We start from the raw sequence: 18,646 nt of genomic DNA on the forward strand, positions 1-18,646 counted from the left end.
GGTATTTTTAGAAAGGGAATAAACAGTTAAACATTTTCCTTCTTATTCCAGATTTACTGGTTGCTAGTATTTATTTTATGCTCATGTTTGATCACTTTGACAGGGCTGTCCTATGGTCAGTGAGTCAGGCTTGCAGCATGTTAAAACCTCTTCTCGGCCAGCATAATCCCATCATGTAGTGATGGGAATATAGCACCGTCAAGTCCTGATGTGAGAGGAGTTAGTTCGTTGGTCCAGGGGGTGGGGGTGTCTAAAAGGAAGCAACCCTTTGAAACCGAAAGATCATTTTATCCATCTGTGAACCAACGTCCATGGCTTTCTGAGACGTGCCAGCATGGAAAGCCACAGATGCTGGCTCTGCAGTGGTCAACCTAACTCAGCGGAAAGGTCAGCTTCCTGCTACAGTCAAGCAAAAAGAATCCATCAGCACCACAACTGCAAGAGGCAAGACTGCCCAGGGGAGGGTAGTTCATGCAAATGAGCTTCCCACCTGATGCTCTCTGCTGTTGCTGATTCTTGGGATGTTCCTCACTTACTACCATTATTCCTGTAAAGCACAAATGTGCATGAGGGAACGACCAAGCTACGAGCACAATCTCCCTTTTAATTCTCTCCCAGGCTGACCTCTCTAAACATCTGATCGCATGTGATCCTAAAAGCTACTCTGACAAAGAGGATTATTTTTATCTTTTTGATTCAACATGTAGCAAACTAATTTTGATTAAGGGAACGTAAAGATTGGCTCACATTTCCTGCAGTTTCCAAAATAAAAAGGCAAGCTCTTCCCTCATAGAGATAACTTGTAATTGCAGTAGAGCAATTTATTTGGGAAGAGGTTGGACAGAAGATGCACCTGATATAATTATTTCTTGCAAACCGCAATTCGGCAAATGGCCTGATTCTCTGCATAAGCAGGGAGCGATGGGTAGTTCGGAGGTGTGGGTCAGACTTGTTATCCAGAAACACTAGTAGTTTCTTGAACCCCGTTAGCTGGGAGGTCAGGCTGGGGACCTCTGAAGATGAGACTTTCTGCAGATTACTGGCGTTGCCTGGTTTTATCCACGATGGAAAAACACACTCTATTTGTGCTCAAAATACTGGTGTTTCTGGTCCCAGGTGGAAGCAGAAAGGGCAGAGGCACAGTGACGTTTTAAAATAACCCAGCCATACTAACCGAACTGTTCAGAACCCAGCCACGAGGGTTAGGACCGCTTCCAGTGTTGGGAGGAGGTTTGATCTGCCCTTACTTTATCCCTCAGTGCTGCTCACACTAGGAGGTGAAAAGGGAGCAAATACCACAGTTACCTAGTGGGGACGTTAATGTTTTCCACATTTCCCAGGGCAGACTCATTAGTCTTCTGAGCCTCATACCCTGCTCTACTCGTTCACACAGGAGCTTACATCACCAGGTCTGCAGGGAGAGTGCAACGGCAGTTGCTTCATCTTTGCCTGGGGTAGAGCACAGATTTCAAGAGTGCTCTTCGCTTAATCAGGCAAAATAGAGTGGAGGGCACTGGATCTTCTGGGAGACCGACCAACCAACACTGCCAGGACAGGGAAAAATGCTTCTGGGTCTCCCCCGGGATGAGAACTGGAATCCCTATACCCTCCACGCACAGAGAGGGGAAGAGAAAAGGGCTTCTTCTCCCTGCCCATGAGGGGAAGCAGATATCAGAAATGTCAGAGGTGTGTGGGTGCCGCTGAGGAGGCACCACTACCACCTGGAGAGAAGAAAATCCTGACAATTTTTTGAGGCACATAACATCAGATTTTCTGTAGGCCTCAAAACAGGAGCCCACCAAACTTGTGAGTGCATACAATGGGCAGGTGTACACATGCTACAGGATATGCCCAAAGCCAGAGGGGGCACATTTCTAGTCAATAAGTGACAATTTGGCTCAACATGTCCACAGACAGGAAAATCGTATCATAGACTAGGAAGTTTATTATACAAACCATGTCACTTGACACGTGTTATCTTATGCATCAAACAGTATGTTAAGCCAATGATTTTTTTTCTTTGTCGTGACTGCTCAGAGTCCTTTTGAACAGTAGAGAACACGCCACAATTTTTGCAGAAGACCATGAGATGTACGTTATTTTGCTAGTAGCTAGAAATTGTCTGACAAGGGGGCGGGGGAGGGGGAAGGAGCCTGCTGGAATATTTTAACCCTAATAGAACCTTGTATTTAATTAGCACAAAGTTATCTTGTGACCCTGTTTATTGACAAAACTCAAAAGCTTTAGCAAAACCTGCCCAGATTCTCATCTGAATCGAGTGGCTTATCTAGTGTTATTGGAGAATACAAACACACGTTACTCCCTAGAAAAAACTGGAAAATGAAAATAGTTTTGAGGGTCTCACAAAAGACAAGAATGGAAGATGTCAACAACACCACCACCACATGTTTTAGAAAGAAGACATGAACAGTTCTGTATGATAAGCATATTAACTGAAATTAGTCACATAGTTAACAGAATCTGAAGGAATGCAGGACCATTTCATTTTTGCCTTTCAGCCTCATGAATGTAAAAAGGTGCCTGTAATCTTAACACTATTCAATAGACAAAGCAGTCTTTAAAAATCACACTTCACAAGGCTCACAGGAAAATAAGTTACTAATGAACGGTATTTACAGTTGAGTCATTTACACATGTTTTCATTTGCTTTTCAGAAGTTACTGCATTAACTGAAATAATTAGGAGAAATGCACAGTGTCATTTCTCTCCTATTAATCTGTTTTCTTGGTTTTTAAAAAAATAAATTGCTTAAATTGCAAAGCTAGTAAATCTTCCACAACATTTAATTGCCCAAACATGACATGTAATCCACTGCACTAAGTTTAACCTTTGATGAACGTCTTGGGAAGGCTTTCTATGGATGTTTGGAGCTCTGTCGTGCAATCATTGGCTACCTTGCAGAACTTAGCTACTGCATGTGAGGATGTCATGGCAAGATTAAGTAAGGCCTTTGTAGTGATTGGGGAAACAGTGTGGAAGAGGTGTGAAAACACATAGTAATCAGTAGGCAAAATACAAAAATGCTTGTCACTTATGTCAGTGGTTCTTATAATGAATACTGACTTCACCAGGGACATTTGAGCCAGACACAATAATTTTATTAGAAAGTTGCACAGAGAAAGAATGAGGAAAACGTATTTCTTTTGTGTAACACACAAAAGGTGTTTCAGATACACACACAAATTTACATTGTGCACATATGCTTATATACATATATATTGCACATCATTGCTGTATTTGAAATATCTAAATATTCTTTATAATTTCTGACATCTCTCTTCTTCTTTACAAAGTGAACTAGACCTTTGTTATTTAACAACAACAGAAAAATATGAAAAAAATAGTCCTTAAAAGAAGGTGGGGGTCGGGGGGAGAAATGATCTGCTTTCCCTTTAAAGCCATGAACAATAGAAGGTCATGTGACACAGTATCCTATCATTCAGCACATTAATAGCTGTGCTAGAGTAATTACACTTGTGGTATTTTTGCCTCAAGTGAAATTCTGAAATAAGAGGATGGAAATTATGATACTGCTGATAAATATTAATAAGTGAACTTTTAATTTTTTTGCCACAATATTCAAAATGCTAAGCATCTAGCTAATGCTGAAGCAGCCTGATATGTGTTTGCCTCCAGGGACGATGATGCTTTATGCACTTAAGAAAAAAGTTTAACGGAATTAAAATTTAATATCTAATTAGAGCAAGGCTAATATATTTTGAAATGAGTGGGGAAGACACATGCCTCTGTTGCGTATTTGCTACAGTCATTAATCTTACCTGTAAAGCAGCATTGAGAGGTGTGCAGTAGGTGTGGCTGGTCTGTATGTTTTTAATAAGAGAAGGGTTACTGCATAAGAAAAACATAAAAAGTAGAGGTAAGTGCAAACTACTCATCTTAGGGTGTTCCATCATGTTATGTTTCCTCCCACACCAGAAATCTACAGACTGCGCTGTTTGCCGGAAAAGTTCTCTTCTGTTTTTTAAACTTTTATACTTCAGTTGTATGGCTACCATATTTGCATTTGCCTTTATTAAATATGGAAGACCACTACTGAAGTCTCTAACAGCTACAGCATCTCATGTTCTAATGCCCTGTTGAAATAGTATATATTGGCATTGGTTTTCTACTTAGCTGTGTACCCAACAGAATTTTTCCAAAATTCTTCCTATCCAAAAGTCAGTTACTACATAAAGGTCCATAATAAGATCCCCATTAAAAGCATTAGGGACTCTTAACTCGTACACTGGCTGACTTATGTAGTAGCTGGCATCACTGTCATCCATAGCTGCACAGTAGAATTTTGATAAGTAGGAACTTCAGAATTCTTGCTTTCAGAGTTGTATTGTTTCCTGCTGGACAAATCTCCGACAGCACAGTAGAGTGCTTGGCTATGCTATAGCCCAAAGCATTTTTGTTGTGGGCGATGGAGGGGAGGTGGAACAGCAGATATTATGGCACTCGAATGAAGTGGTAGGGAACATTAAAAGATGCCACTCTGAGTCAGGGAGCACTCATAAAAAAGTATTCCATTGTGGTTCTTTGAACCATTACTTTAGAATACCCACAGTACCTTTGTAGCCGAGGTTTATAAAAGGGGCCTGATTTACAGAACGTGCTGAGCACCCTGTCTCGGCTGGAGACACAAAACCCACACCCCCAAGATCACTTTTGAAAAATCTTGCTGAAAGTACAAGCCAGGGAAGGTTCAGAGCAGAAAACCCCAAAAACGTACCTCATCCACAATACAATTTTGTTTCTGTTTTGAAACAGAACACAGCGATAACTGTCTTAAACTGACCACCCTTGAGACCAGCAAAAATCAATTGCCCTGGACAGGTGGTCTTCAACTAAAGGGGAAACAAAATTGCCTTGGAACTTTCAGGATATTTTAAAGTGATCATTTCAGAAAGAGAGTGGTTTGTTGTTTGTAATCTTTACTACAGGTCCAACTGTAGTAATCATTGTCAAAACGCTTTGGGGCATTTCAGCTATTCATTTGAGGAATATCAACTTGTATTTCTGTGCTAAGAATTGTGAAACAAAGCATATGACTGAATCTAACAGGAAACAATCTAAATCTAGTTTACCTATAAACCTTCTTGATAATCAACTGTACAGTGTATCTGCTCTAGGAGCAGTACCTTTTAGTCTACATTGCATTATAAACAAAATTACAACAAATGTCAAAGAAGCATTATCATAGGCAAATTGCATTATTAGGGCAGGAACAAGTGCAACACATATAAACCCACAACATTTAGTTTCTTTTGCAACAAAGGTGAGGTCACAGTTTCATGAAATGCAAGTCTACATGAGATGGGTAGATCATGCAAAGCAAAGCAACAGCAGAAAAAAAATAAAAGCAAGTAAAAGCTCTTACTGTGCAACAAGCTCGCCAAAGTTTTCATCAGGGCAGAATTTTCGAGGACGGCCTCGTTGAATATGACGGCCACGTTTAAACTCTTCATCATCAACAGTCCAAAAGGACCCAAACTCATCCTCTACTCTGATAAAGCACTTATGCAGTGAGAGGTTGGTGCGAATGGCACCCTGGGACAAGAGCAGCAGCAAAGGAGATGAAGTGGAAACAAAGGGACACGGGATTGGGGACAGAACAGACATCAAATACAGGGAAAAGGAAAAAAGAAAATAAAATGCAATAAGCATAAGCAAATGGTTTGTGAGGGTTAATATGCATTGCCACCTAAAAGCTACTAGCATGTGATGCAACAAACACCAAGCAAGCAGGGGCAAGGGAACTGGTGGGCATACAAACAGTAGTGATGAGATGCTTTTCTTTGTTTCCCTTAACTGAAACAATGTGAAACCACCTGTGTTGGTCTAACACCATCTAGCAGCCAAAAGCCTCTACGTTAAACTGTAAGCATGATCCAAGCTAGGCTAAGAAGTTCAAACATGGTGGACATACCCACTGATCTTTTGTGGCCTTCGTTTTTGGAACTCTAGTTCATCCACTGTCCATACTGCCCCTTTAACGTTTTCTACTCGCACAAAACACTTGTGAAGACTAAGATTATGACGCACTGCATTCTGCAGCAAGTATAAAAGAGAAAACATTCAAAAACTTTCTATGAGAAAATACTCATCATTGTCCAAGAACAGCAGCATAGTCAGCTTGACAGTCCTTATTTGCAAAGATAACTCCGCTCCCCGCACCCAACCCTCACCCTCCTTTCCCAACAAACCAGATCTTTACACGTTTAAGATCTTATTTTGCAAAGATAAAAATAAAATCTCAAACCTGAGATTAGGAATTCAAGTTATTTTGTCATGTCAATTATTCACGGTGGGAATGAGAACCTCCATCATTTTATGTACACACATCAGGTAACAGCATATTTCATATACAGTTACAGTAACATTGCTAAGATATTTTCAAAACAAGTACACAGTTTGTAACGGAAACGTATCCACTCCTGGAAAAATAAAACAGTTTAAAAGACCAGAGAGAGAATTTCATGTAACTACAGAGGACTCAATTTGGCAAAGAGGCATTGGGGCTGGAGTTTCTGGGGTTTCCCACAGCTGGACTAATGTGAATCAGGTGCTGAACCTCTTTTCACACCAAGTGTATGGAATAGGGGCTCAGAGGGTTAGCAGCACCCTAGTGAGGAGCACAGTGCACCAAGTCATGTCTTCCACTGCATGCTCATATATGGAAGTTGGCTCTCATTTCTGGCAGGATACTGTACTGATTGAACTGAGCTTCTGCCAAGTACACGCCTGAGGAGGGCTCTCAGAAACAAAGTGATAATCTCTCCACAAGTAGAGACACATGTTTTTTTCCTTATAGTTGCTAGGCTCCTTTATTGGGCAATCCCAAACGAAGTTTCTGATGGTCAGACCCAATTCTGTTGGATGTAATCCAGTCCTTCTGCAGGATGGACTCAGCAGATCGCTTACATCTTCTGACTTTGGCCGAAGTCTGACTCAGTAAGACACTTCTCATGCAGACACAATCAACTGTGTCTTTTATGTCTTTGCTCTGCCTGAAAGGGCACTGAATACCTTATTCATTAGCAAGTGTGTGCCACCCCCAGTTTTGTGAGCAACTACACAGCGGTAAAGCCACTCAGATTTGTAATGAAGCTTGTTCTCTAGTGCCACGGCATTGCCACTGAAAGAGAATCAGTAACCAGAAGAAGGGGAGTGGTTTCCATTTGCTGGAAACATGCAGGCAAAGAAACTAAATCCATCAGCCTTGGCATCACTGATTTAGTCAATCTGGTTGACTTGTTAGCAGGCACTATGCCAAACACATAGGCATGAGTCGAGGCAACCAGGAGACTAAACACATTGTTTACGAACATCAGGTCTGGATGATGAAAGGAGTTCTAATCAGGAATGTCTAAATCACTGTGCAAACAAAGGTTATGCAGAGTGCATTTGTCATGTAAATTAAGAGGCAGTGTGTGTGCATCTGGGAGCCTTTTGTTACTTTTGCTAGGCAGTTTCGCGGTGTAGCTAGCATCTCCCCATAACCTATCCACACACAATAGCAACGATCCAGCATATGGACTCTCTTCTTAACAGGTCAGCACAATGTGAATATTGCCTTACGTACTCGACCCTGTGCTTAAGGGGCATGTCACATTTCCGCAGTGCTAAGTCCACATACTTCTTAAGCTTCTCTACTTTGTCACCACACTGATCTGTTTGTGAGCTCATGGGGAAATCAGTCTTGGGTGACTTTTTCTTCTGAACAAAGCAGGGGCTGATGCTGAATCTCTGAGAAAGTCACAATATTTGTTTGAAGAAGAGGAGTACTTGTGGCACCTTAGAGACTAACTTCATCCAATGAGGTGAGCTGTAGCTCATGAAAGCTTATGCTCAAATAAATTTGCTAGTCTCTAAGCTGCCACAAGTCCTCCTCTTCGTTTTGCGAATACAGACTAACACGGCTGCTACTCTGAAACCTGTCAATATTTGTTTGGGGTCTAACTTTTTGTACCCTCCCCATTTCATTGTGTGTATAATGTTGGGCACAATGGCTCTTTTCGACATTGAAAACATGTGAAAATGCACATTTTTCTCATGCTTTTCAATAGAAACCAGACTGACTTCATCTGCACTCAGTCAGACTCCCTGCTCCTACACTGGGATCAGCAAACAGAGTCCTACTGATTGGCAGAGTGGCCTGCTAAGGGAACCTGACACAGGACAGGGGTTTAAATCTGTGTAACCCAAGCAAAGTTTCAGGTGCAAATGGGAACATTTTCAAGTTTGTAATAGAATGTAAAATAATGATGATAGATTTTGGATCAGTTTTGCAAACGGTTACAAATATTCCCCATAGCAAAATGCAATACTGTAGCCTAATATAGCAATTGATAAAATGCAGACAGAAAAATTCAGAAAAATGGATGTGTTGAGTTTGTAAACAGTCTCTGTATAAACAATTGAACAGAATTATCTGCATTCTTCTTTAAATAAGTGTAATGCTGGAAAAATCATTTATGATCTGATCCTGCTGTAGTGAAGCCAATGGGAGTCCTGCCATTGACTTTTAGGAGGACTGGATCTGGCTTTGACTGACTATACTTACACAGATAAATCAAATAGTTGTACAGTGTTTGGGGAAAGATGTCTTAGCTTTCCATGTTTATATATGACCACCTGATTAGTGAGTTTATAGAGGATGGTTGTTTTTGGTTTTCCTGCTTCTGGATTCTTTCTAGTTAACAGTTTTATCTGAATAATACCCCCAACATTTCAAAGCCACACCTGCATCTTCTGCCTCCTAGCTACAATTCAGTTCCAGTAGATTACTACTCCAAAAAACAACCAAGCAAACAAACAGACATTGCCTCTGACCTGTCAGAACCAGTTGAGAATGTTCTTCTAGTGCTCTGCTTAACAGAAAAATGAGGCACTATTATTGTAAGATTATATATTTACCTTGTTAAAAAACATTTGTATGCAAGCCACTTTTTCAGAAAAAATTACCCTGAGCATGCTTGAATGTATTAAATGAAAGGGTTTGTTCTTTTAATAACTGCTCAGATGCTGCTGTACTGCATTTGGCGAAGTGTTTCATTTATAAGTTCTTTTTTCCTGTTTTGTTTTGTTTTTTAAGAAGATCTCAGGTGTACTCACCCACTCCAGATCCTTACCCTACACAGTGACTAATATTGAAGAAGCTGGCCAGAGTGATATTTGAGCATTTACTGAAGATGGGCCTGAACCACAAAAGCACAAATTCAGATTTATGCTGATTCTTCAGTCAGACCTTTGGGCTTGTGAAGAACCCGAGCAGCTTCACGTCAAACCAGTCCTGGGCTGTGTTTTCAGCCGCCTGCGGTCATTGAAGGCTGGCATTAATCTGAGCAGCCATCAGCACGAAGGCCTCAAATTACTTCAAGTGGACATCCATTTTGCCAGTAGCGATGGAACCTACTGTTCATACTTTGTAAGAACGCACACTTAACACCTAGTATTAGGGGGGCCCTGGTGTGCTCACAAGGACAAAGGTCTCCCTGGGATGCACCTTTTCTCCTTTGTAGCTGTGGGAGTCTCCAGTAAGATATCTCTCTGCCTCCTCTGCCATAGGCTCCTCTTTTGTCATCAGGTTCCCGCATACTCCATGAGCTGCAAGCATGACTCTCACTGCCCGAGACTTTTGTGAGCCTCTAGAGCGGATCTTATATAATGCACAAAACCAGTTCCAAAAAGTGGCCACGTTCACTGTTGAGATGACTAGCCAGGTGCCGCCCTCATAGCTGCAGGCAAGAATCAAAGAGGATTCTTGCTAGAGCCCTTTCTCCTGCAGCTATGGAAAAGTCCCGCTGGAGTCACTCAAGCAGCAGGAGACAAATGTATCTCTTGTAGGGCTGCCATAGCCAAAGAAGATGGGGGGTGTTTGAGATAGGTGTGTGAAGAAGAACCTTGCTCAACGGACTAAAAGACAACTGAAAACTAGAGCTTTTAAAAAAGCAAGCTCTGGATAGCAGAACTCAGTTGTAAAGAAGTTTTTTCATGTCTAGAACAGGTTGACTATAAGAAGGTTCCACTTTACATATGAATATAACGTATATATCCAAATGTACACTTCATTTTAAAATCAGGAACACGCTGGTTCTGTAATATTTAAAGAAGTGTACACTACTAAAAGCGTTCTGACACCAAACTGTTTTTCTATAACAACGTTGTCAAAACGCCCTTGAAAAGAACTTTAATTCAGGAAAATTCATTTCCTTTTTTAATACTTAGGAAGCTGCAGATGAAACACTGCTCAACTTATTCAACTAAGGTGCAGAAATCAAAGCACCAATCTCAGAGCATTTCCTAGGTACAGATGACTGAGGTGTGATAGGTGGTACTGAAATTTACAAATTTGCCCCAAGGCATTTGAATGAAAGGCAATGGAACACTGAGGAGCACACACGTGAAATACAATAAACTTTCCAACGAACCACTGAAGCAGAGGACCTCTCTAACTCCATCCTTTGAAGGAACTGTCCTGAGTTTTAGAATAAGAAAGGCAAAGGGAGAAGAAATGAAAGAAAACAGCAGGTATAGGGGACATTTATCAGACCTGCTGATAAATGGAGGCAATTTGTTCAAGAACTACTGGGTTACCTGGACCAACAGAGACTAAAAGCACCGAGATATAATTTTTACTTCAGTGTAAGATCCTGTTATTTGAGTCATCCAGTAGTAATCACACTAGCTCTAGAGGCTACTGTGGATAAGTTGCTATGATAACAGCTCACACAAGGGAAAGGGGTAGCCGTGAAAATGGAAACTATACAAAAAACACCTAACTGAACCACAGAACCCTACTGTAAGAATTTAAGGCATTCAATTTTTAGTTTCTTGTATCTGTTAGATTAAATGTTTTTTTCTTGGCTTGCTGCTTTAGTATTATGCCAAATTAATTTATATTTGGTGCCATAATAAACCAGTGAAGGTTATAACAAGTTTGAAGGTTAATTTAGTGAGGTACTAAGTGACTGAGAAATAACTTGTCTATACATCCCCAGAAAAGATGGCTGTTGTGGTCACACAACTAGAAAAATGAAGAGCTGTGTAACTAACAAGACCAACTATACATCCTGTAACTGACACAATATCTTCACACTTTTTTCCTACACGTTCCTGCTGAAAAGCTAGACTTTCACTTCTAGGAGAAGCCACACAGATCAACTGGTGGCATAATCACAGAACATAAAAGCCAATAATGGGGATTCAATTAGTGGTTTTCAAAGGCAGAAGAATTTTTCTGCCAAATATCAAATTGTTCCTGCGGATAAGACACCCTGTGTGTGTCAAAACAGCCTATCTACATTTTAATGTCCATATGCCGTTACAATTTGTTATGTCATCAGCAATGTCTGTTCTGTACATGTCTAATATCAAAGGCAAGAGGCATACATGGTGCAAACCTTACCTTCCATGTCGCTGCATTGCGTCTGAAGTAAGCAAACATTCGTGTGAACCAGTTGTAGATTTCATTTAGTGTTAGTTGCTTTTCTGGAGATTCGAGGATGGCCTTGTGAAGCAAATAAAATGCATGATGATTTATGACAAAACTCTCAGCAAACACACCTACACTTTTACCTTAACGGATTAAAAAAAAAAAGAGATTTGGAGCTAAAATCCAGAGGAGAGTTTCACAATGTGTTCTAAGATTAATGGCTGTATTTAACAGTTCAATGGCAAGATTCAGAATGGAATTATCTAATTGTTTTGAGTTTTTATTTCTGTTTCCTTACAGAAATATTAATTTATTAGTCATTCATAAAGCAGAATCAAAGAGAAATGCAAAACATTTCACTAGCTGATTAAAGCTCAGTAATTATTTAGAGCTCAGATTAATTCTAGGGATCAGAGATTACTGTAGCTTGTGATAATTGACTTGCCATCTTTAAACAGGCTCATTTTCACTGTTGTGTGAAATGAATTTCCTAATAATCACATCGTATTGTAATACTTAATCAAAAGCAATTATGTTATATATTGCAGTTCTCAAAACCCTTATAGAAAAGGTTTGAGCATGCCTGCATATTAAAGGGTTCTAAATCTATTTAATCTATAGGGTGGACATATAGAGACAATTTTTGAGTGAAATGTGGTTTTCGAGAACATTACTTACCTGCCTAATTAAAGATGCATACGTGAATGGTGGTCTAACCTCTGCGTTCTTATAAAATTCTTGGTTCTGAGCAAGATCTGCTAAATAAGAACAATTGTTCTGTTAATATCAGAATCAAAGCCTCCTTTGCAATTTCCAAGAGAAAACAAATAATGGCCTTTGCCATCGACAGTCATTTACCTGAAGAAATGGCCACATTGTATTTATTAGGACACCGCCTCCTGATTGGTTCAACGTTGTGCATGCTGGTGGTAGTGATGACAGAAGGTCCCTGGATGACAGGAGTGATGGGTGTAGTTGGGGTGGTCGGAGTATGAGGTAAGCTCTGTGGAGAAGCCTCAGAGGCAGTCTTTGACAGTGTAACACTTGATACCAGATTCAGCTGTTGAGGGGGAGAGAAAAGAGGGTGAGGAAAACTTTATTAGAAATTATGTTTCTTGCAAATTAAGGATTATGAAAATCTTTTCCAGATTTAATAGTGTTTGCGACCATTAAATGGAGAGAATGTATCTTAAATACTTTTTTTGCTGTAACACCTCCTTTAAAATCCACGACAGGAGGATGAATGCATAAATGTCTATATGATATATTTAAAAAAAAATATTGTAACCCAGTATACAAAAATGCTTGCTCTCAAGCTTTGAAGATTTAGGACAAAAATCCACGATTTTCAAACACCTCATTGTATATATTCATTTTAATATTTTATTTTTGTTCCATTGTTTTGCATCTAAAGCCCACACATCTCTTATTTACGGGTTAATATTCTTCAACTGATCTGTTTTTGGATATTTCTTCAAACACATCAGGTTTTAAATAAAGACAATGCTTTGTTAGGAATGCACTAGGAAGAAATGGAAGATCAGTACAACATTTGGGCTTTTTCCGTTCATCCATTTTAAACGCAAATCCCAGAATGGGTTAACTCCGGAATAATTTAATTAATCACACTGCATGAAATACTGCAGTCATTAAGCCCAGCAAAAAATGACACAGTTCTTTTCTCTCCTTGGTGTGGAATGCAATTGTGCTACCTGCAGAAACTTACAAGCATGTAATAAAATGACAGCTAGCCACAAGCAGGCTTTAAAATGTGACTTCCCCAAGAACGGATAACCATATATAAATGTTTTAAACATTCACTTCTATTTATTTTATCAGTGTGCATGTGTATCATGAACCCTTTCTTTGGGCACCATTCAAAACAAGATGCTTCATTGTAATGGGTCATTCTTGAAGTACTTTAAAAAAACAATATGATCCCAAACTGCTCCATCAGAAAGGGGGCCTGAGAAAAGGGCTCCTTCCAGTACTTCCACATTACTTGCCTTGAAGCATTATTGTGAACAATATTCTGGGTGAAATGCTGGCGCCAGTGAAATCAATGGCAAAATCCCATTTATTTCAAAGGGGCCAGGATTTCACTCTGTTTATTTGCAATTAATATTCTTTGCCTGACATTAAACACTGCCAAATGAAGCTGAGGCATGCGCCTGGCATTGGCTGCTGTCGGAAGACAGGATATTGGGCTAGATGGACCTTTGGTCTGAGCCAGTATGGCCGTTCTTGTAAAGACATGCCCCAAAACATCCATAGGACTCCTTATTATTGTTCTTGACATGAAAGTAACGAGATAAGAACACTCACATTAGCATGTCTCAAACATTAGTAGCTACCAGTAATTGCTCTCTTATAAAAAATAAGAAACAGAATTTGTCCAAAACAAACTTGGAGGGGAAAAAAAGCTTTCTAATGTTATAGAACGGATATCAACACAATACGCCAATAACCCACAAGAAGGGTTCAAGTGAACAAAACAAACTGTTCCTGCGTCTCTGTTTTGAATGTGAAGTACAGAAAGCTCAAGGAAATGTTTGCCCCAACAGCATAACACAGGGAAGTGTTATGTAGATGGAACTGTATATACTGTCAGTTCAAGTACTGATCCAAAAAAATGAGTTTGTGAGAAGCAGATCTGAAAACACACATCTCTTCATGAAGCTAGAAAGTCTCTTCTCAGAATGGAAAATATTTAACACTTCAAGGAAATGCAGGATTATATGATCCCGGTGGGGGAGAGGACGAAGGAGACTAGAAAAGGCAATAAAATATATGTCCTGAGTTCTTGAAGAGTCATGCAATGAAGTGAACCAATAAATACAGCTCAAAGTATACCTGCTATGTTAGTATTTAAAAGGGTGTGGTTCATGTTTTTAAATATTACTTATACAATATAACAGGTTTCAGAGTAGCAGCTGTGTTAGTCTGTATTCGCAAAAAGGAGTACTTGTGGCACCTTAGAGACGAACCAATTTATTTGAGCATAAGCTTTCGTGAGCTACAGCTCATTTCATCCACTGAATGCATCCGATGAAGTGAGCTGAAGCTCACGAAAGCTTATGCTCAAATAAATTGGTTAGTCTCTAAGGTGCCACAAGTACTCCTTTTCTTTATACAATATAGTGTGAGTGTGAAACCAAGTCATTTTGTGGCCTGTTTAGATCTAAGTACACTGGATAGGGGTACACATATAGCTATGTCTCCTTGTTATCCATCTATTACATATAATAAAAGGAGTAATAATGACCATAATAGTACAACTGACAGGTCTCACCATGAAATACAATCTACTGTATTTAATCTCAGTTTCTAAATGGACATTTTAACAGTCCAATAACTGCAAGGAAATCTGCATCAATTTTAAGTGCCCCTCTACAGCACATGCTCAGGAGACATTCTCTTCTGTTGGAAAGATCACTGATACTGTTTCATCTTTACTGCCCAAACTACTCCATTTTGAAAGAATTAGATTCCTTTTAATTGTTTAAAAACTTAACATTTAATCTGTTTCTACTAGAAAACTGCAAAGAAAGACTCTGCAAAGGTCAATGTTCTCTGCTTAAAAAATGTGAATTGAGTTTAATTTCTTTACGCTTCCAGCGTAGGTAGCGACTAGAAATAAATACAGAAAGAGAGGAAGAGCAAAGAGAGGGGCTTTAACGGGGTTGACAAATGACACTGTGATTCACACCCACTGCTGGGCTGCCACTAATAAGCTACAGAGGAAGCAGCCAATCTCAGCTAATTACCAGATAAAATTGTATTGTACGGACTCTAATTAGGAGATGCTTATGGAGGTGATCTAATGATTAAACACTGCATTCGAATGACCCCACCATCAATGTGCAGTGGTGCAAGATGTCACTGGAATATTTTGTAGAAACAGTAATTTTATTTCAAGGAGGGGAGGCAGTAATATTTGTAATAATGGCTATGAGGTAAACTAATTAAAAGACAGTTCCTAAAGGAAGACTGTGGCTTTGAGCAGCTGTGGCTGTTCCAAAACAAAGTGCCAAATCTCAACAGAGGAGCTGCAGTCAAGTGGAAAATTTCTGCCTGACCTCTGCTCCTGCTATTAATTTGCAGGAAAACTAATGACACATATACATATTCCCACAAAATTGTTCTAATTGCTAATTTGCCAAAGGAGCCCGGTTTCCAAATTAAACATGACTGCAGTCTGTGAGGAAAGAAAGAACAAAAAGCTGGAACACTGTGCGCATAGTGTGTTTCACCTCGGACTGCCATTTGTATGACTGAACCAACAAGCTAATGAAACGCCGACCTTGTCAATTGCCAGAGAAGTTTTACTTTAGATTTTGTTTGATGACACTATCTCTTGCTTTTGGAGGGGCCTGAGCCTTACTGGTTATGGTGACAAAAGCATGTAATGAGGCAAAGGGAAGAATATGCTCAACCATCTACATTTTTAATGCTCAACATGCTGCTTTCATTGTTTTCTATAAAATGTAGACTTAAAAATTAATTGTGTATTAGAGCAAAATAACAAATTATGAATGGTGTTGATTTTGTTGTAATCTTAAAATATTTATCTTTATTGTAGATGATTAAATCTTAATATCATCATCATCATCAATTAGGAATGAAGACGTGTCTAAGCTCTGTGCTTCTGGCTGCTAAAGATGATTATGCAGGGCAAAGATCAGGAAGGGATTGTAGTGGGAGGATTTCTTTTCCTGATGGAAACTCTATGGAATTTCTCTGTTTGCGCTTTCTATTTAAAAACAACTTGCTCTGATTAGAAAAAGTTGTTCATGCCAAGATTGGATACGACAAGATTCCCACATACTGCCATTTTTTGACGAGGTATCATTTTTGCTGCAGGGTACTGAATGCTAGTCACCAAGCTGGCTTCTTTAATGAGTACTGTTCTTTGCATTTACAATTGGGCACATAACCTGCTAGGCGCTGTCCAAGAACATCAAACACAGTCCCTGCCCCAAAGAGTTAAGCCATTCAGTAATAACCCTTGTAATAAGGGAGTATTTCTCCCTAGAGTTTCTGTTTTTGAAATATCTGTTTTAAAGGCCTGTGGTTTTGCAAATTCCACTACTGAAGGGTTTTACAATACGGGTATTTCACACCTCTCTAATCTAACCATCATAAAGGCCATCATTGTGTCAGTGTCCAGTATTCTGCCTGGCTTTTTATTATTATTAACCTTTACTTTCAAGAAATAGCTTTTTTTCTCCCTTTTAAAGATGCTGACTGACTCAACAAGAATTCATATTATATATATAAACAAGCCAGAGAGGTAACCCTCTCCTTCACCCCATAAAAATAGATTTCTATTAAGTGGCTCTCCCATTAAGACTCACTTTGATTTCTCTCCATGTAAACAGATTACATAACAACAGTGGCTGCAAATAAAGAATCTGAAACATTTTAAAAGAAAAAAAATGAAAGTGTCACAATGGGGCCGTACCTACTGCTTTAGGGCATTGATTTTTCTGTTGTTGGTGCTGCCACTCTGATCACAGCTGAAATTGATGAAATAACTGCACAGAGTTTCTGGACTTTAATCACCCTGGTGCAGAGACTGCTGAAGGTGGAGGGAAGTGGGGGTGCAGAGCATCAAGCTTTGTTAAATTCTGTGTCTTCCTGTACTATTTCAGCCTGGACAGATTACTGTATTAGATGTAGGATCTGGCAGGCAACAATCGCTTAGCAGGTGTTGTTATTGGCAGGGATACTAAGGAAACCCAAGTTGAGGAGTGGGACTTAATGAAAAACAGTATATAAAAACAGCTTTTGTGTGTTGTACTTGAGAATCTCTTTTTATTGCTGCATATCATTATTTTTCAAACTATAAGTACAGCTACAGCAGCTAAAATGCTCAGTCATTACCTAAACAGTTAAAAGGCTATTTTATTGCAATAATTTGTTTTCACAGTTGCTAAAAACAGTATTTAAAAACAATTGCAACTGCTATGGTTAGAGTAAAAGAAAATATTATTAAAAAGGAATATCTAGCAGTGCATTTCATTTCAAATGCCAACAGTTTCTTTAAAAATTTTATGTCAGTTTCTTAAAGATGGATGTCCTACCTAGTGCATAGAACGTCTTGTTGGCCAGAATAAAAAGAACACAGTTTTTTCCCCTCCTGCCTAGGTAGTGGCTCTTTGATGTTTAGTTAATACCGCAAAGCAGATCAAGCTTCTGATTTATTCTATTATGCTGACCTCCGACATGAATGAAAATGGTGACCTTAACAGCAAAACTAGAATAAAAAATTCTTAATAGCTGTTGTGGTAGTTGTTTTTTTAAACACTCCAAAAATCTCCACCTCTATACAATACATCACAGCATATTCCCCCAGGTCAACTGAATTCATTTTGAACTATTTAAATCTCAGCAATGGGAGTTATCTCATGTTCTTTAAGCAGTAACCTATGAAGTACTTCTTTTCTTTTCAAAATGTTACACACTTGGGCATCTCAATTATAAAGTCACAATTAGACACCTTTAAACAGTGTATTGATTATTACTATTACAATGTCTCTGTATCTCCCCTCCCTCTCTTTGCCTCCAACCCTAGCTTTCTCCCCATAAGTCCTCCCAGCAGTAGGGCCCAGAATAATGTGTATTTCTCGCAGTGTATAGCACACCCAACGAAGGCTGCTCCAGAGGAATGTGCTGCATGTACAACTGTCTGCCTTCAGTTTGGGTCACGATTTAGCACAGGACTTAAGCACACTGACTTTAATATGACTGAAGTGCTTTGCTGAATTAGGACCTTGGTGATTTGTTACAGCTAAAAAAACCCCAGATGATCATGCCACTGTCTTCCAAGATATCAATTATTCCAAGGTGCTAAAGCAATCTAAAGACTGACACACGTTCCTTAACATGACTAGACCTGACAAGTCGCTGTTTAACAGGGTTACGTTGAATGCACAGAGTTGGACTGGGGTCTGAACAGTCCAAAAATACTGTACTAATTGATGTGCTATAGCTAAAAAGGGCAAGATTACAACATTGGCCAGTGTGGAACACAAATGGCAGCCAAAGAGCATTCAGTTTTAAGAGCCTTGCAGTATAATGGTTTGCTCTCTGTTTTGCCATCTAGTTAAGAACTGTTTAAAAATAAGCATTAAGAGCTTTTAAATAGACAAAAAATACTTCCCATAAGCTTTCCATGCAGTC

The 18,646-nt window shown here is 39.4% G+C and overlaps 1 protein-coding gene across 16 annotated transcripts in view; it reads right to left on the bottom strand.

Annotated features, from left to right (window-relative positions):
* FOXP1 (forkhead box P1) overlaps positions 1–18,646 on the bottom strand; it is a 495,960-nt gene that overhangs the window by 12,580 nt on the left and 464,734 nt on the right. For 14 of the 16 annotated variants that reach the window (XM_077820968.1, XM_077820967.1, XM_077820966.1 and 11 more), the window contains 5 exons: positions 12,320–12,521; positions 12,140–12,219; positions 11,435–11,536; positions 5,954–6,075; positions 3,801–3,870 (listed from right to left, as the gene is read on the bottom strand). In XM_077820968.1, the coding sequence (XP_077677094.1) occupies positions 3,801–3,870; positions 5,954–6,075; positions 11,435–11,536; positions 12,140–12,219; positions 12,320–12,521 (576 nt within the window). The remainder of the gene's footprint in view (positions 1–3,800; positions 3,871–5,953; positions 6,076–11,434; positions 11,537–12,139; positions 12,220–12,319; positions 12,522–18,646) is intronic. The other 2 variants (XM_077820979.1, XM_077820975.1) reach the window with 1 other exon arrangement.

The sequence above is a fragment of the Eretmochelys imbricata genome, chromosome 7, assembly GCF_965152235.1.
Source record: "Eretmochelys imbricata isolate rEreImb1 chromosome 7, rEreImb1.hap1, whole genome shotgun sequence".
NCBI classification, from domain to species: domain Eukaryota; kingdom Metazoa; phylum Chordata; order Testudines; family Cheloniidae; genus Eretmochelys; species Eretmochelys imbricata.